The sequence below is a fragment of the Galeopterus variegatus genome, unplaced genomic scaffold, assembly GCF_000696425.1.
Source record: "Galeopterus variegatus unplaced genomic scaffold, G_variegatus-3.0.2 Scaffold2456, whole genome shotgun sequence".
Taxonomy (NCBI): domain Eukaryota; kingdom Metazoa; phylum Chordata; class Mammalia; order Dermoptera; family Cynocephalidae; genus Galeopterus; species Galeopterus variegatus.
In genome coordinates this window covers 108,491-127,341 of record NW_007728567.1, presented here as the reverse complement: position 1 = coordinate 127,341, position 18,851 = coordinate 108,491, and the positions used below count along the sequence as shown (strand labels likewise).

Sequence of the window (18,851 nt, the reverse complement as noted above, 5' to 3'; positions counted from 1 at the left end):
CCCCCCGCCCTCCCCTCTCCCTCTCAAGAATAGCAAAAAACTAAAAAGATACATTGGCGAGCATGTGCACTAACTCCATAACACACACAATTTACTTACAATGGATGTGCTAAAACCACACCCAACGGACCGAGGCGAGGGCCCTGACCAAACTATTCTATTTTCCCAACAACATGTTTTACTTAAACTAAAATGATTGGCAACATTTGATTTTTGATGTCTGGTATACATCAATAATTTCATTATTGCCAGAAGGCAATTTTTAAAATATTAAACTGAGCTAAGTTTATGAAATTTTAATTTTTGTAGGTGAGTTCATAACCACTGAAATGAAAAATATGTTTACTCTACTACTTTGGAATTTATCATTTACACAAAGATACATATATATAATACATATATTTTATTGGTAAAAATATTATGGATTAAACTATTTTTACAACTAATTCATTTAAAAGGCCTTTGTAATATTAAACATTACTGAAATGCATAGATGAATTAAGAAATTTGTTTTTAATTTATCATTTAGGTATCCTTCCAGTTTTTTTCTTGTTTTTGTTTTGTTTTGATTGAGTCTATTTTACTAAGACAGCAATATCAACCTATTGATTTCCACCAGTCGTGTAAAGTGCTAAATCCTAGTTATCATTCCTCAAGGATATTTTTGAACAGTTACTTTAATCCAGACCTTTTAAATGTACTCACCCAAAAGCACATCAGATCTTTCTCTAGCGTAGACACCTCCTGGGACAAACTTAAAAGCTGTGCACCAGGCACAGAAAAATATTTCTAGAAGATAAAATATCATGGCAACGGTCATGGTTTTCCCAGGGCTTGTCCCTGAGCTAATAAGGTGTCCAATCACTTGAGGCCACATGGACATAGTGAAGCCAGCCAGCACACAGCCAGAAACAGCAGCTGCCCATGTGGGCAGGTAAAGGAGACCTGCAGCTGAAGTCGCTCCTGTTTGTGAGAGAGGAAGAAGAATATCAAAAACAAAGAACAAATATGACAGGAAAGCAGTAAAGCTTACAAGAAGCTTTATTATAGCAATTTATAGCCACTTAAGGCCAAAAGCGGCCTTAGCAGTATACTGTCCAATCTCCAGACACATGAGAACACTAAGGTCTAGCAAGGTTAATGGGATTTGCTCAAGGACACACAGCCAGTTACTGGCACAGCTGGAGGTAGAATTGGAGTCTAGTAAATCTCGGTCCAATGCTATTTCTCAGGAGGGGAGGGGGTAGGGAAGAAGGCAGTTTTACAGTAAAAACTGAAATAATCTATAATATCAAAAATACGTCTGTTAAATTTAACCAGCCAGATACAGAACATTAGAAAACAGAGTCAGTGTGGTTTCTAGAACGTTTTAGTTAAGGGACTTTCTAAAGGAATTTCTGCCCATCTAAATGCTTCTTCCCCTTGTCCTACAATATGTATATTGACTTTCCCGACCACACAGCCCCAAAGGAAGACATGACTGAGGTAGTTAGTAGACTCGCTGGTTTAGCAATCCTGCGGTTCCAGGTGTTGGGAGCTGTGCCCTCTGCCCGGTCCACAGAAGGCACTTAGTAAAATGTTAGTTTGTTGAGTCAACACTGAGGTCATGTAACCTTTCTCTCAATTCCTGTGAAATCAGCTTTGAAACAACACTTCAGGGTCCACCCTATCTTGGAACCATCAATATAACATCTGTCCATAGATAATACGACATTTTTGAAACATTTCAATCCATGTTGTACAATTGGGACCCACCCTTCAAGGAAGGGTATCTACAGCAGATTCTTCGCTGCTTGGGGCAAGAACTCCAGAAAAGGAGCGGTGAGCAGAAAATGGTTCCAGCTGGCTTCTTAACACCCCTTGACTCATATCCATTAACAAGTTCCACCTGCACCCTCACGGGGCAATGCCAGGCAACTGTCTCTTCCTCCCCACTTCCAAATGAACATCACTCAGACAGACATGAGAACTGATTCCAGGTCCTCTACAACCCACAGAGTTTAACTCCATAGTGAGAACTTCAAATACTTAGATCCTACAATGGTAATTTTTCATTTTGAAATAAAACAACTGTGATGCCTATTTGCTATACAATTTTAAAAATACAGAACCATGAAGAGGCAATTATGGATTACCTAAGACCAATACTTCTGTATATTTCTCTGAAGTCTTTTCCCATGTACCTATAGAAGTATTTTGACATAAATGGAACTGTACCCCATCTTGAGGATTATCTACAGGTTTTTATGTGACATATCAAGAATATTTTCTCATGTTAATTTTTTTCTAAAACATTTTTATCTATATATAATACTTCACTAGATAAATATATAATATAAGCAACTATTTTCCTATTGTTGACCCTTTATGAAGCTTCCAATATCAAGCTTTTAAAATAACAGTGTGATACACATCTTTGTCAATAAATCTCTTACTACATCTCCAATTATTTCCTTAAAACAGATTCCTAGCAGTATAACTACTGTGTCAAGAGGTATAAGCATTTTAAAGTCATCATTTGTGGCCAGCTGCTTCCCTGGAAGGTTATACCAGTCTTTACTTCCTGCAGAAAACTTGCCAAAAGTCTCGACATCTTTCAAATCCTGCCCAAATTATTTTTCTAAAAATCTTTACCAAATTAATGATGAAAATTGTATGGCATTTTAAGTTATACTTATTTAATTATTAGTAATAATTATTAGTGATTATTACTGGCTTACAGCACTATTTTTAAAAGAATGAGTCCTAATTTGACATGCTAATCTGAAGTTGTTAGAATGATTTTGTTGCCTTTGTCTTACTACAGAGAATTAATTATCTGGAGAGAAAGTAAACATAGCTTTAAATTTCCTTTGACTGTTGTTGCTTTTATTTTTAATTTAGTTTCTAATTTCAAATAGGTTCTTTATTTTTAAATACACTAAAATTTTATTTCTTTTTTTTTTTTTTTTTGTCTTTTGTCTTTTTTCCGTGTCCGGCAACGGATTGCAACCCTCAGTGTTGCCCCCGTACCGGACCGGGGACTGGCAACGGGATCGCAACCCTCGGTGTTGCTCCCGCGCCTCGCTCAACCAGTGAGCGGGAACCGGTCTGTATGTGGGATCCGAACCCTCGGGCGGGAGCGCCGCCGCGCTTCCCAAGCGGCGCACTATCCAGTGCGCCACCGGGCCGGCCCTAAAATTTTATTTCTAAGTAGGTTATAAATTCAAAACCCAAAATTGAAATGGTACAAGAGGGAACTTCCGAACCTGCCACCTTCCTAGTTCCCGTTAATGAAGGCAACCAATGTTGCCTAGTACATCCTTCCAGACCTTTTCTGCGCATACCAAGAAATACATGTGTGTGTTGCTCTCCTTTTTGCACACAAGTAGTAGCATATGACACAAACTGTTAGTCACTTTGCCTTTTTCACTTAACTGTACCTTAACTGTTTTTGTTTGAGACTGAGCCCTTCCAAATAATCTCCCCCAGGGGCCGGCCTGTGGCTCACTCGGTAGAGTGCGGTGCTGATAACGCCAAGGCAGCGGGTTCGGATCCCATATAGGGATGGCCGGTTCGCTCACTGGCTGAGCGTGGTGCTGACAACACCAAGTTGAGGGTTAGGATCCCCTTACCGGTCATCTTTTAAAAAAAAAAAAAAAAGACAAATAATCTCCCCCAGGGGCCGGCCTGTGGCTCACTCGGGAGAGTGCGGTGCTGATAACGCCAAGGCAGCGGGTTCGGATCCCATATAGGGATGGCCGGTTCGCTCACTGGCTGAGCGTGGTGCTGACAACACCAAGTTGAGGGTTAGGATCCCCTTACCGGTCATCTTTTAAAAAAAAAAAAAAAAGACAAATAATCTCCCCCAGATTTTTACAACATCTAAGACATCAAGCAGAACTAATAGCATTTCAATAACACTTATAATAACCGACATGTTAGTTTTCAGTAGATTGAGTTTTTCAGATGATAACATTATTTGCACACTGTATAGTACACTGGAGTCCTATCAATGAGTTCGCTACATCTATGCCTTTTTCTTTCAATAGAACTTTGATTTTACTAATTTAATTGCTATCAAGATTTAAAGCTCCTGTATCTTTGCTTTTATGAAATTCTTCTGTCCCTGCCATAATTAATTTTATGCTGAGTCCCCAATTGGGACTGTAATAAGCTTAAACTGTGCAGTGGGAAAACATGATTCCTTTTGCTACACTCCGCTTTATCATCTGGTGTCCAGAGATGAATCACAGTGAAAAGTGGGCACCATCTCCAGATAATTAAGTGTGAGCTCCAACTTATTTCAGGTGAGCAGATCAGAAAGCTCATGAATTATGGCCCTGCTTTCCTCTACTGCAAATAGCCTATTAAAAGCCTTAAATCTGCTTGCCCTTAGAGTCTTTGAAACCACTATTTAATACTTCAGAGAGACCGCAAAACTAGATTAGGTTTGACTTTCAAGGATATGACCTTACTTATCAGGGGAAATAAATATACGACTATAAGTTCACAGCTTTTCTGTTCTTTAACGGCCTGTGTTTTTGTCTTCCTCGGTTTTCCCATGTATAAAATGAAGCTGTTAATTACCTGCCCAATAAGCATTTTGCTTATATTCTATGAGAAAAGGCATGATGTAAATGCTGAACAAACTTTCAATGCATTTCTCATTTTCCTGTTCCAAATTGCAAACAGATTAAGAAGCTATACTTGCATGTGCTCATTGCAAACTTTGCATCAACAAAGTTATCTGACCCTTTCCCTAAGGAATCTCCCGAAGGAGTTCTCTGATGAGAAAAAACTCCTATATGCACACAAACTTCTGCAGACTCCAGAGGGAATGCCTACTGGAAAATACACAAGCAAGTAAAAACAGCTCAACATGGCTGCAATGGTTAGCTCACACAGCTCCAGGCGGAAGAGGCCCTGGCCACCCTCACTAATTTAGCAGGCTGTTTGGATCACACATGTATGTCCATGCAAGGGTGACAGAGCTGACGGTGTGCAGGAATTTACCTGTGCTATTCATCCCATATCTATTACTGATATACAATCTCACAATCCATATGCAGCATCTAGCACGACACTCTGGATAGCCTGCTTAATTAATATGTATGAGGACATCTCTCCTCACAGAAACCAAAGATAGCACTTGCTCTGTAACAGAGTGGGGGATTTTTTTTACTTATAGTCAGCAAAACTGACTATAAACATTGCTGAGTTTTAAGGGGAAGGAGGAGTGGCATAATTAGGTCACAGGAGATACGTACAATGCTCCCTCATGCTCAAAAAGGGCAGCCTGAAACACAACAGCCTTCACCAGTATTTCTGGGACCCTAAAGGGTGTGACCAAGGACAGATGCTTCAGTTTTTGACCCAGCAAACATAGACTCCAAAGCTGGATAGAAGGGTGGGGAGCTAAAGTGTTATGTGTGAAAGAGAAAGGGAAATTGAGCTTCCTTATGGAATCTCAAAGGAAGGCATTTCTGAAAAATGGAAAAGTAAGGAATCTTGAAGACAGAAAGGCCTAGCAACTAGCAACATGGCAAAGTGTAACCTTCTGTATCCTCAGTAAAATCTGCTACTTACACCTGTGCATTGTATAAGTATTTTTGAGAAGAGGCATATTACGGCAGTGTAGTCCAGGGGAATGAGATGCCAGCCACAGGAGGAGGAAGACTGAAATAGGAGGAAGCAGGAACCTGGAGCAGGTGGTCACCGGTGACCTTAGTGGCATCTGGGTTATAGTTGTAATAGTCTGTCTGGCCACAGCACATGTCTGTATGGCAGCATCTACTTCCAGTCTATTTGCACATGCTTGCAAGTAAACTGGATAACCAAGCTCAGTGATGGCACACAGGCAAATTGCACATACCTGTAACCCACCAGATGAAGCTAGTCCCATGAAACCATGAACAAGCTGAAAGCATCAATCCACTTGCCAAGCCCAACAGAACTGCACCTCTGTAAAAAAAAGACATGCCATACAATACTTGACATTATTAATATTCCATTGTCCTGAATATAAAATAGAAATATCCCTCCTACCTCTAGGTACATCCAAGAGATAATATAAGTGTGAAACAACCTATGAGATAATGAGAGCCCATTGAGAACCAATATCATACCCATTCAGAACACTGAAGTAATGAAAACTCTGATAAATGATATGAGCAGTCTTTCATGTCAACGGAAACATAGTGATTGTGTTTTTTCAGGCTATTAAATTATAGTGCATATTGGTCATGTCTCTGCCAAAGACAAAAAGAAAAAAATCATTGGAAACATTTTCTATTTATTTTGCCTTTTTTCTTTCTTTTCTCTGCCTCAATACTGCTTTTATCTATAGCCTCTGCCTTCCTGAGACCAGTGTCAGTTTGATAAATAATTGACAGTTGTGTGTTTTTAAAAACAACTACAAACTATTTCATTCTTTTGCTATTGTAGCAAAAACTTGTAGGAGGAGGAAAAAGAGAATTTAACTAAATTTTAGGGGGAAATCCAGCAGTAATAATAGCTACGATATAACACTCAATTAAGTAGCTGTAATATAAATTAAGCTAAAAAACATAGCATATACTGCATACGAGGAACTGTTTTAAGATTGTTACCTGTACTATGATTCACTTAATCCTCATGGGTCTGCAAGGTCAATGCTATTATTATCCCCATTTTGCAGAGGAAAATACTGGAGGAAAGAGCACTTACATAACCTGTCTGGAGTCACACACAACAGCCCACATGGGACTGAGAATCCGCCAACGGTCCTCAGGCTCTGGCAGGAGGCTCTTGGCCACTACACTGCCTGCCCCAACCTCCTGAGGTTAAGGATTATCCTGGGAACATGGAAGATCAGATGTGAGAAAAGACCATGGAGGATGGTGCTGATGTTTTTCTATCCCCAATTCAACGACAAATATTTATGAGTGCCTACTATGTGCGAGGCTCTGTTCTAGGTGCTTGGGATACATCAATGAATGAAGATGCCATAGCCCTCCCATTGTAGTGGGGGAAACATACAATAAACACCATCAATAAACAGTGCAGAAGCGTCGGAAGGTGGCAAGTGCTACAGAAAAGTAAGAGTAATGTGGTTGCTAGCGCTGGGGTGGGCTGATGGGAAGCTGGAACCTGTGACTAAGACCCCATCTGCCCTCCTCCCTTGCCCTCCCAGGGTCTATGCTCTGCTCTGCTCCTTTGGTTACCCAAGGGCCCTTCAGCACCCTGAGAACCTCTCTCTCACCTCTTTCTCCTATCAAAACTTACCTACGACCCATGTCCTTAAGTAGAGTTAATGAATTTTGGAAAGCAATTCCTACTGTGATGGTGGTGAGCCTAACATGGTCTAACACAATGTTTCTCAAACAGGGTTCTGAGAAACACTTATTTTATGAGATGTTAATAGGTGTTCTAAAGAAGAATGCCTTGTTCAAATAAGTTTGGGAAACCTCCAAGAGTCTCTAGTATGCTAACGAGCATTGTGAATCGCAAATGTGAATATGAAAGGGATATGAAATGCAGTATTTCCTAAACCTATTTAATCTAGAAGCCTTTTTCTTCCCCCTCAGAGTAACCGTTAACATCTCAAGACAACCAGTGTTCTACAGAACATGGTTTGGGAAGTGCTGGTCTCGTGAGTTGCAGCTCCATCTTTCCAGACTCACTCCAACATGGAGAATTAGAGAATGTCAGAAAACAAAGCCCTCATTTTACAGGTGAGAACAAGGCCAGGGATGTAACATGAGTGACCCAAAGCTGAATGGTGAGCTGCTGTCAGCCACCAGGGCTCCAGCCTCAAGCCCAGCCTTGGGTTCCTGGCCCAGTTCTCCTTTTGCTCTTCCAAAATAAGAGAAGACTTCACAGAGATGTTTGAGCTGGATTCTGAAGAGTGGATAAGACCTTGCCAGGATGTCAAGGCAGAAAGAGAAGCCCAGGCAGAGGGAACAACATGTTCACGCAATGGAGCACTGGAACAGTCTGGTACTTCCAGAGAACTGCAAGTGGGTTCAGCCCAGGGGAAGCACAGGGATAAGATCACGGAACATTTGGAAAGGTAAGTAAGGGGGCCAGATCCTGTCTCATATGGGGTGGGGTGGGAGGCGGTATTTTCCCTTGGTATGGAGAAAAAACTGCTGAAAGGTTTTAAGCAAAGGAGCAATGGAATCAGATTTGCATTTTAGACAGAGCATTCTGCAGCAGCATGGAGAAAACTACACTAAACAGGGACAGTTAGGAGACAACAGCAATAGCCCAGATGAAAAATGGTGAGGACTACAACTCAGGCAGATGTGGGTGGGGGTTGACAGGAATGGAGGATTGGAGAGAAGCAGTAGACATGAGTTAGAGAAAATGAGGAAGACAGGGAACTCTAGGATAACTCCTGACTTCAGGTTTAGATGATGGGGCGGGTAGAAGGAGTAGACCAGGGCATGAGGAAGGAGAACATGTTTTGGGGACTGGGAAAGACTGAGTCCAGACTTGGACAAGCTGAAGTTCAGAAGCCTGTGGGATATGCCCAGATGCCTACTGGGGAAAGATCTGGCAGACAGCTGCATGTCCCCAATTGTGAGCATTTCAGCACTACCAGAAAGAAAAGATACATGAGGCAGACCTTTTAAAGGTTCCTCCAGTCTTTTGCATGAAAGTATTGACATAGCCACAGGGGAAAAGAGAGATCAGGAAGAGCAGAGAGAGGGTTAATGAGGACCAAGCACACAGACAAATACAGACTAACCACACTGATATACCATCTCACTCCAGTTAGGATGGCTAAAATCCAAAAGACCGAGAATGATAAATGCTGACGAAGTTGCGGAGAAAAAGGAACCCTCCTAGGGCCAGTCCATGGCTCACTTGGGAGAGTGTGGTGCTGATAACACCAAGGCCACGGGTTCAGATCCCTATAAAGGGATGGCCAGTTGGCTCACTTGGGAGAGTGTGGTGTTGACAACACCAATTCAAGGGTTAAGATCCCCTTACCAGTCATCCTTTAAAAAAAAAAAAGGAATGCTTCTACACTGTTGGTGGGACAGCAAAATGGTGCAGCGTTTATGGAAAATGGTTTGGAGGTTCCTCAAACAATTACAGATAGATCTATCATACGACCCAGCTATTCCACTGCTGGGAATATACCCAGAGGAATGGAAATCATAATGTTGAAGGGATACCTGTACTCCAATGTTTATTGCAGCACTATTCACAATAGCTAAGAGTTGGAACCAGCCCAAATGTCCATCATCAGATGAGTGGATAAGGAGACTATGGTATATCTACACAATGGAATACTACTCTGCTATAAAAAAGAATGAAATACTACCATTCACAGCAACTTGGATGGACTTAGAAAAAATTATATTAAGTGAAATAAGTCAGGCACAGAAAGAGAAATATCACATGTTCTCACTTATTTGTGGGAGCTAAAAATAAGTAAATAAATACACAAACAAATGGGGGGGAGGCAGGGAAGAAGACACAACAGTCACAATTCCTTGAACTTGTTAAGACAAGCAAACAGATATGATGTTGATGAAGAGGGGAGAAGGAGGCAGGAGGGAGGATTCAGTAAAAGGACATGAAAATCAACTACATTATATATTGATTAAATTAAATTAAATTTAAAAAAATAGTGCTAACTTCCTGTGTGCCCCATGATTGGACCAAGTCCCAAAGTTCCAGAGGACGCAGAGATCTCCTGGGGCTTCTCTCCTTTGCAGAGAATAGAGATCTGTGCCCCAGCCTGCCAACCTGGTCTCTCTCCTTAGGGCATTGTGGTCTCTTCCTACTAAATTCCCATAACTGTAACAGTAGGATCTAGAGAAAATGGCCATGGAATGCTGTACCCTCCCTGCTACTGAAAATGCTCATCTATGCGGGGATTCCTCAGAATACCAATGCAGGAGCTCTAGAAGCTCCAGGAACCTCTTACTTAGCTGTGCACAGCCCTCGGTCCTCCCTCATCTACTTTTCAGCCATCCTTCAGCACAGGGGAAAATACCCTTCAGGCCCCTTCACCTCCAGGTATACAATAATTTCATGCAATGTTTCTGATATCTAGAAAGACTGGATATGAAATATGTGGGCAGCATAGATCCAGCTGTCCCACAAAGGAGGTATGTCTTCATCCAACCATTGTAGCCAACTTCTTGATTGATTCTGATCCCAAACTCACCCAAATGGGTTAGGATCTGGCCCTGGGTGGGGATGCCCAGTCACTGCCCATCGGGAAACAAGAGAGACCTCTCCAAAAATCCAGTGGGTGAGGAACATGAGGCTACCAAAGGCAGCCCCTGCCAACAGCCAGTTAGGTCTGGAGGCCATCCTCTGGGCTGTCTCACCAGTCTTCTTTCCTTCAGGTTTACTGCAGTCACCATCTAGAATAATAAAAAATGGAAAAGGGTCAGTTACATGGAAATCTGCCCTCTATATTTAACAGACTTTTAGCAAGTAAGAAATGATAGCTGGCTTCAAGGAGCTTACTTTAGAAGGGGAGAGGAGACGTGCAACTATGATACAAAGCAGAACGTGCTGAGAGATGATTTCAGGCAGGTCAGATAAGGAATGGTTTAAAGAAGAACAGGCATTTTGGAATTTGATAAGTGAAAAAACAGAGTTATTTACTTCATGTGAAGTTAACACTAAGGGCTAAAATATATGCAGAAAAAATAAATGACATGTTCAGGGGACAAATGTAATCCAAGTTGAGTGGAACATTCCTAGTACCCCAGGCTGCTTCTTCCCAACAGCTCCCATCTAATGCTTTGTGTGCCCAGAGAGATAACACTGCATCGACTAAGCAGTTACTGCACACCAACCCCTCTCCCGACCCTTTATATTAACTCATTTCATCTTCACAACAACTTTAGGAGGTAGGCTCTATTACTAATCTCACTGTGCAGATTAGAAAACTGGCCCAGAGAGATCAATAACTTGTCCGAGATCACACAGCTAGTAAAGAGAAACTAAGAAAATGGGATTTGAGCTTAGGTAGTGTGGCTCCTTAACTGTATTATACTTCATGGTACTGTTTAGCCAAGAGGTCTCAATTCATCATATAAATGACTTCATGCACAAAAATGTAACAACCAGAGAAAATGCCGCAGAATTTCTTTGCAGGAACAGAAAGAGCCGGTTGGGCAGATGCTTTGCAACACTGTGAGACCCTCTGCGGGAGAGAAGGAAGGAATAGGGTCTGCCTGTGGGGCTGGCAGTCTTATTTCCCAAGGGGGAAGCGAAGAAAGCTATTTTGACAATAACGGAATCAGAGGAAGGAGGAGCTGAGCTGAAAGCTATGGAGCTCGGGCTGGGGGTGGGACTGAGGCTGGGTGGGAGAGGGTGAGGGAGACTGGAGAGACGCCAGGGCCTGATGGTTAAGCAGAGAGTCTTTGGGAAAAAGAGGTACCTAAGCTGAATTTGCTGAGTCAACTGCAGTGTACTATGGAGGGTGAGTTTTCCCCAGGACCAAACAAATCTACAAATAAAACTACAAAAAACATCCAGTATATTCAGATATCCTTAGAAAGCTGGTGAAGAGTATGAGTTTTGTAAATGGGGGCACAGGGCAGAAACAGAGGATGGAAGAAACAGACAACAAGCAACTGGGTCACATAAATTTAAAATAGAGGCGAGAAAGAAGAAAACTCAAGTCAGGAAATGCAAACAATACGCTGCAGTTCAGATCCTTATCAGGCTGTACCTGCAAAGTGTGCTGCCTGAGTCGAACACTCACATCGGAGTGGGGACTAGATTGCAGGGGACGAGACCAAGTTCTAAATGTTCTAACTAATATGAATACCACATGACCAAGGTACTTGCATAATTTCTCCCTATTCTTGTTACCTCTGTCTCATGCCAAAATAGAGGCCAGAAGGGAATGATACAAGCGCTTTGTTCGTGGTGAGCCAATACTCTCTAAACTTCCATTAATCTGTGAGATTTCTCCTTGCCTTTACAAAAGAACAGTGACTCACTGAGAGTTATACAAAAAGCTAGGAGCAAGTTAATTAGAATCCAGTAACACTTCTCCCGTCTTTTTAAGAAGAGTCTCAGGTTAGCAGACAAAACAAACCTCCAAGTTGGGTATGTGTGTCTCAGACAAATTCAGCTAGAGAGACAGGTACTTTGGAAGGAGGTGTGAATGTGCGCGATTTCCTTTCTTTTCAAGGTTCAGATGTGGAGCTTCCAACCCCTGGAAAAAAAACCCACGTAGTCCCCCAGCCGTAGATCACAGTAACTTTCCATAGTGTTAGAGATGTACTGGGGTCAGTGTAGAGGTGGAAGATGGACAATCCCATCCTGGAGGGCCTGGTGTGGAGGAAGGGGGAGGAAGACAGAGCTAACATGACCTGCCAGCGGGAGGCAAGGTTCTAGTCTCCCACTGCCATAGTGGTACAAGTCAGAGATGGTTTATTTATTTTGCTGTACTAGCAAGGAAAAGATGCCTTCTGCTTAGAAAACAGCCCACTGGCTGCACTAGTTACTATTTCAAAGGGAGAAAAAGCTGAAATAGAGAGATATTGCAGAAAAGCTATTTTTATAGGTCTTTTCATGATGTGCTACGTTCACATAGGAAAGGCAAACTCTGCAAGAGAAAAAAATCCCTAAAATCACTGGGCATACACTTACCTGTGCTGATACGATCAAGCGTGGCTATGGCACTTAATGTCAACACCACTCTATTGGACACTGGATAACTCCAGATTGGGTTTAGTGAAGTATACCATATGCGGAGAACAAGAAGAAGAATCTGTCCTAAAATGAATCCCCAGATTCTGAGGTACCTGTAAGTGCAAAAGTATTTTTAAAAGACTTTTTATGAGAATTCAAAGTACTGTTTCATCATGAATTTCACATGATGAAATGAATGAATGAGTATCTGAAATGGTCTTGTTGATAATTTGCAGAAGCATAAATGACTTATATAGCCCATTATTTAGGCAACTTGTAATTCTTTAATTCTCAAAACATTATTGAGATTGATGGTAAGTATTCATATTCTGGTTTTGTGAAAAGGAAAAAAATAAGGAGACTCTGCAAGGCCACATAGAAGGTAAAATTTATAACTTGGAACTGCTGGCCCCAAGTTTCCCTTTGGTAGCTGATCATATCTGTTTGTCTATAGGTGCATAAGATACGAACCATACCTTTGCAAACTGCCTCCTGACCACCAAGTCACGGCTTGCACTATCAGAGAGGAAGACACACCAAGTGCAAGGACCACCAGTCGAAGTGTGGCATTTGGAGCCTGGAAGGAGGCTATGCTGCCTACAAACAAATGAAGGGGAGCTGAGTATTTCCGGCAGGCATGCACTGGTACTCGGTGATCTGCATTTGATGAATGTTGTGTGTGATACCATCTTTATACTCGGGAAGATAGAGTTAATATATAATTTTATATATACATATATCCTTTTAAAACTTTTATCGAAATATAATTCACATACCACAAAATTCACATACTACAAAATGTCAAAGTATATAACTCAATAGTTTTCGGTATATTCACAAGGTTGTGCGACTATCACGACTATCAAATTCCAGAATATTTCATCACCCCCAAAAGAAACTCCATACCTATTAGCAGTCACTCCCCATTCCCTCCTCTCTACCCCACTACCACCCCCAAGCCCCTGGCAATTACTAATCTTTCTGTCTCTATGGCTTTTTCTTGTTCTGGGCATTTCATATCAATAGAATCATATAATATAGCCTTTTGTGACTGGCTTCTTTCCCTTAGCATAATGTTTTCAAGGTTGATCAATGTTGTAGCATGCATCAGCACTTCATTCCTTTTGGTGGCTAAATAAAATTCCATTGATAGGTATACTGCATTTTGTTTATCCATTCATCAGTTGATGGGCATTTAGGTTTTTTCCACTTTTTGGCTCTTATGAATAATGCTGCTACGAACATTTGTATATAGGTTTCTGTGTAAACATACATTTTCATTTTTCTTGGGTATATATCAAGGAGTGGAGTTGTTGGCTCATATGATAACTTTGTTTAACATTTTGAGGAACTGCCAAACTGTTTTCAAAGTAGCTGTACCATTTTACATTTCTTACATTTCTACCAGCATCACGTGAAGGTTCCAATTTCTCCACACCCTTGCCAACTCTTTTTTTCTCTGTCTTTTTATTATAGGCATCCTACTGGCCAAAATATTTATGGTCAAATATAACTTAAATCAATTGAAGTATGAACTAGTTTCACAGTTAATAACTATGTAATTACTATGTTAATTACATAGTAATTAACCTAAAATCTCAGAGATGCCAGAGGTGAGAGAGCCTATAACACTCAGACCTCAATGGTGATGTAAGGACACCTTAGGAATCTTTAAAAATAAAGTTGGGTCAAGTTCTTAAGAAGCATTTGAGGGGGATTTTAAGGTAAATCATGGCTTACTTCAGCCTTTGTTTAGCATCAACAAAGCTCAGTGGTCACCTGGAAGAGTATCTGGCAGGACTGGCCTCTTCATCCTCAGCTCTGATGATGTTCCCTGCCTACTCTACTTTCCCCACTATAATTCTACCTATGCTGAAGGTGATAGGTTCTCGTGGAGGAAAGAGGTAAAAGGAAGCAACAGGAAGTCCTGGATTCAAATACCACACCCACCGCAACTTAATTAATATCACAGCCCTTGTAGCCACCAGAAGTTACTGGGCCAAAACTGGACTTCAGTCATGAAAAACTGTCCCAGGAACTGCTCAACTGGTGGCTCTGTAAGTACAGCCCACAAAGGCAGCACTGAGCAAAGGCAACAAAAAAGTGGCAATGATGAGATCACTCTCCCAGAAGCCAACCTGGAGTGTGAAGAGAAAAATGAATCTTGCAAAACTCAGGCCACAGTGATTCATACAAGGACACTGTAAGCCAATGGCAGTTGAAGTCAGTTACTATCTACTCAGTTCAGGGTAGACAGCTTCATTTCTATTATTTCTGGAGATGAAAACTTTATGATCATTTGATATGTCTTTCAATGCCTTGGGACACCATTTCGTGAAGGGCTTGTCTTCTATCTATGGATTACAGAAAATTTTTGCACCAAAATAAACTTGTACTAAGATGTTATAACATGTCTGAACAGGATCTAGTTTGAGGCACTAAGGAGGATAAGACATCTTTGAAAAAAGCCCATATAAGAACAAGAATTCTGCTAAAATTGAAACAAGAATAAACATTAAATTTATGGTAAAGCCTGGGTGGAAGAAGGGTGAAATTGCTGATGCTTTACGAAAACTTTATAGGTACAATGCCCCAAAGAAATCAGCAGTTTACAAATGGATAACTCATTTTAAAAAGGGATGAGACAATGTTGAAGATGAAGCCTTCAGCAGCAGACCATCCACATCAATTTGGAAGGAAAAAGTTAATCTTGTCTGTGCCCTGATTAAAGAGGACCAACGATTAACAACAGAAGCAATAGCCAACACCACAAACATGTCAACTGGTTCAGCTTACACAATCTGACTGAAAAATTACAGTTGAGCAAATTTTCCACTCAATGGGTTCCAAAACTGTTGCACTCAGATCAGCTACAGACAAGAGCAGAGCTTCCAATGGAAATTTTAAGAAAGTGGGATCAAGATCTTGAAGGATGTCTTTGAAGAATTGTAACAGGAGATGAAACATACTGTTTCATAAAACATGGCTTTACCAGTATGATCCTGAAGACAAAGCACAATCAAAGCCATGGCTACCAAGAGGTGGAAGTGATCCAGTCAAAGTAAAAGCAGACTGGTCAACAGCAAAGGTCATAGCAACAATTTGGGGATGCTCAAGGCTTTTTGCTTATTAACTTTCTGGAGGGCCAAAGTACAATAACATCTGCTTATTATGAGAGTGTCTGGAGAAAGTTAGCCAAAGCTTTAGCAGAAAAACACCAGGAAGTCTTCACCAGAGAGTTCTCCACCATGACAATGCTCCTGCTCACCCCTCTCATCAAACAAGGGCAATTTTAGGAGAGTTTCTATGGGAAATCATCAGACATGCATCTTACAGTCCTGATTTGTCTCCTTCTAACTTCTTTTTTTCTAACCTTAAGAAAACTTTAAAGGGTACCTATTTTTCTTAAGTTAATTATGTAAAATAGTTAAATTCCCAGGACACTCAGTTCCTTAGGGATAGACTAAATGGTATCATCACTTACAAAAGTGTCTTGACCTTGATGGAGCTTATACAAAGTTTATATTTTTTATTTTTATCATTTAATTCCATTTTTCCATGAACTTTTTGAAGTCCTTTGTATTATTGGTTTGTAGAAACTGTACATCAGGGAAATTAGCCCTTTGACTAAGAAAGTCGCAAATATTTTTTCTGCTTTGTTGTTTGACTGCTTACTGTGGTGTTTGTCATGCATAATTTTCGTATTTCTTATGCAGTATTTTCAACAATCTTTTTTTAATGGCTTCTAAGTCTTGTGTTATAGTTGGAAAGAAGACACAATATATTGAAGAGTTGACCTGTTCTCCAAGGTATTGTTCCCCTCCTCATTTCATTGATTTTAGGACTTTCCAGTCTCGCAGAAGCATTAGAAATGAAAAACACTGACTCAGTCTACTCTTCCAATTCTACTAAAACTCTTCTAAGGTAGCAGCAAGGGGAAAAGAAATCTTTGATTTTTTTAATTCGATCATTTAGCATTCAGAGAACACACTACATAATTTCATGTGATTCTTAACTAAAAAAACCCAAAAAACACAAAACTTACAGAAACACTTAAAATCTTACCAACAGTAATTATCCGCAGCAGGGTTAACATCCACTTCTTGTTAGCCAGTTTCCAGAAAGGAGTAATTGTTAGGAATATCGGAGAAAGAAATGCTATACTAAAACCTTCAAGCCCAGTGAGTTCTAGTGTTTGCAGAGGAAAGTAATAGATCATCGGTGCCAGGCCATGGTAGAGAGACCAAGAAACATATCCTACAAAAAAATGTTAAGAGAGAGAAAGTGTGACTTTGGCCTTGTCCCTAACAGTATCCCTGCCCCTCCACCATACCCACTCCTGCTGCCCGCCCCTTTCATAACTCTTGGCCTTAACTGGGTTCAAGTAACAGAATTCCTCCCTGCCCCCGCCTCCTGCTGTTGCAAGTCCCCTGGCATCCCAGCATCCCGTGTTTGTTCCTTTAACCACGTCCCTATCCCTGCAGGTAATCCCTATATTAAGTCCTATTCACTTGGGCCACCTGAGTTGAATTTGGCTTCCTGTCAGGACCCTGACTGATAAAATTTCCTTATCTAAATTGACCCCTAATAATGAGAAATGCCATGAAAATCAAAAAGAGCAACAAACAGCAGGATTCTCTCCTCCACCCCAGACTACATCCAAAAGCACTTTGATTAAGCAATCATTTTCTTGTGAACAGACCATTCTAAGCCCAACTTTTAGAGGCAGTGCAGGATAGTGGAATACCCAAATTTGAAGTCAGTTGCACCTCTGCCAACAACTGCCTGTGTCATCTTGTGTAAAAATGATAATTAATGCTAATGGGCACTTACCATGTGCTAGGCTCTGTGCTAATTATTAGCATGGGTCAGCTCTCCTATTCTTCATACAACCCCATGTCCTATAAGGTGGATACTATTTCTCCTACCCTCGTTCAAATGCAAAAGCAAACAAAGTAAACAAGAACAAAACAACAAACAAAATCCTGAGAAACACGGAGTTAAATAATTGTCTAAGATCACACAGTAGCAAAAGATAGAGTGAACTTAAATCCAGGCAGCCTAGCTCCAAACGTAGCCGGTCTAACCACTATGTGTGGTAACTTTCCCGCAAGTTGCTTCTCGACTTCCTTTTCTTAATCAGCAAAATAGGACTTCTAACCACCTCACAGAGTTGTTAGGAGGATTCAGTGATATCAAGTACCGCACAGTACCTAGCACCCAAGGTACTTACTGAATGTCAGTGGCTTTACATCTCCCAACTTATAAGGTACAAACTGAATCAGAAAAATAGAGTCTGAGGCCCTCCTGAGAATTACCAGCTCCCAGAAAATCAAGTTCTCCGGAAGGCGCCCCTCTCAGGCCGGAGGAATACTTGTTTCATAACGAACCGAGGGATTCTTGAAATTTCCCACACGTTTGTGTGGGACCTCTGATTTTAATCATACAGCTCCGACAGAATTACACCAAGAAATTGTCCTTGGGACTTCTTGCAAAGCTGCTAAGTGAGCACACGAGACTCGAGTCCGAACCCTTTTCTCCAAGGCTCAAGTGTGCAGCCGCCACCAAGGCCACTTGTGCTGGGCCGAGGACAGTAGCTACCTCCTGGCGCTCACCTACAGCCTCCGGGGAAAACGGGTGCCTTTTTCCCTCCGAAAGTTAAAGTTCAGTATTCAATTGTATTGGGTTAAACTTTAAGGTCACGGGGGAGCGGGGTGTGCACGGAGGGATCGGGGCGGGTTCAAGGCTGACAGCCGGAGAATGTGCACCCGCTGGGAGCAAACCCAGGGCGGCGTGGGAGCTCGGGAGGCAGCGTCTCCCGCGGGCGCCTCGCCGAACCTTGGGCTTCGAAACCTCACTCTGTCCTTCTATTCCCTTCGGTAGCAAAAGTTTCTAGGGGACGATAAGCATCTCCACTCTGGGCACGGAGCGCGCTTTTCTGCCTCCCGGATCTCAGCCAACCGGGCCGAGCGCGGCGGCTCCGTGCAGGGCACGGGGAGCGGCAAGGGCGGCCTCAGCTTACCCAGGAGGGTCTCCAGGAGGATTTCTCTCCACAGGGAGGGCATCGCCGCGGCGTGGAGCGTCACTTTCTAGGAAAGCCGCGCGCGCCGGACCCGGCCACCGCGTCTTCCCGGGCCTGCGTCGGCGCCCCACGTCCCCTTGCCGAATCCGCCGCCAGCGCGCTGGCCCACGTGCCGAGCCCCGGCTGG

The 18,851-nt window shown here is 41.9% G+C and overlaps 1 protein-coding gene across 1 annotated transcript in view; it reads right to left on the bottom strand.

The window, feature by feature from the left end:
* CWH43 (cell wall biogenesis 43 C-terminal homolog (S. cerevisiae)) overlaps nt 1-18,758 on the bottom strand; it is a 58,754-nt gene extending 39,996 nt beyond the window's left edge. Inside the window, exons 1-7 of the mRNA XM_008581779.1 lie at nt 18,665-18,758; nt 16,708-16,899; nt 13,119-13,239; nt 12,601-12,755; nt 10,148-10,349; nt 5,855-5,943; nt 706-963 (exon numbers count right to left, since the gene is read on the bottom strand). Coding sequence (XP_008580001.1) covers nt 706-963; nt 5,855-5,943; nt 10,148-10,349; nt 12,601-12,755; nt 13,119-13,239; nt 16,708-16,899; nt 18,665-18,707 — 1,060 coding nt within the window. The 5' untranslated portion in view covers nt 18,708-18,758. The remainder of the gene's footprint in view (nt 1-705; nt 964-5,854; nt 5,944-10,147; nt 10,350-12,600; nt 12,756-13,118; nt 13,240-16,707; nt 16,900-18,664) is intronic.
* Nucleotides 18,759-18,851: the final 93 nt, after the last annotated feature.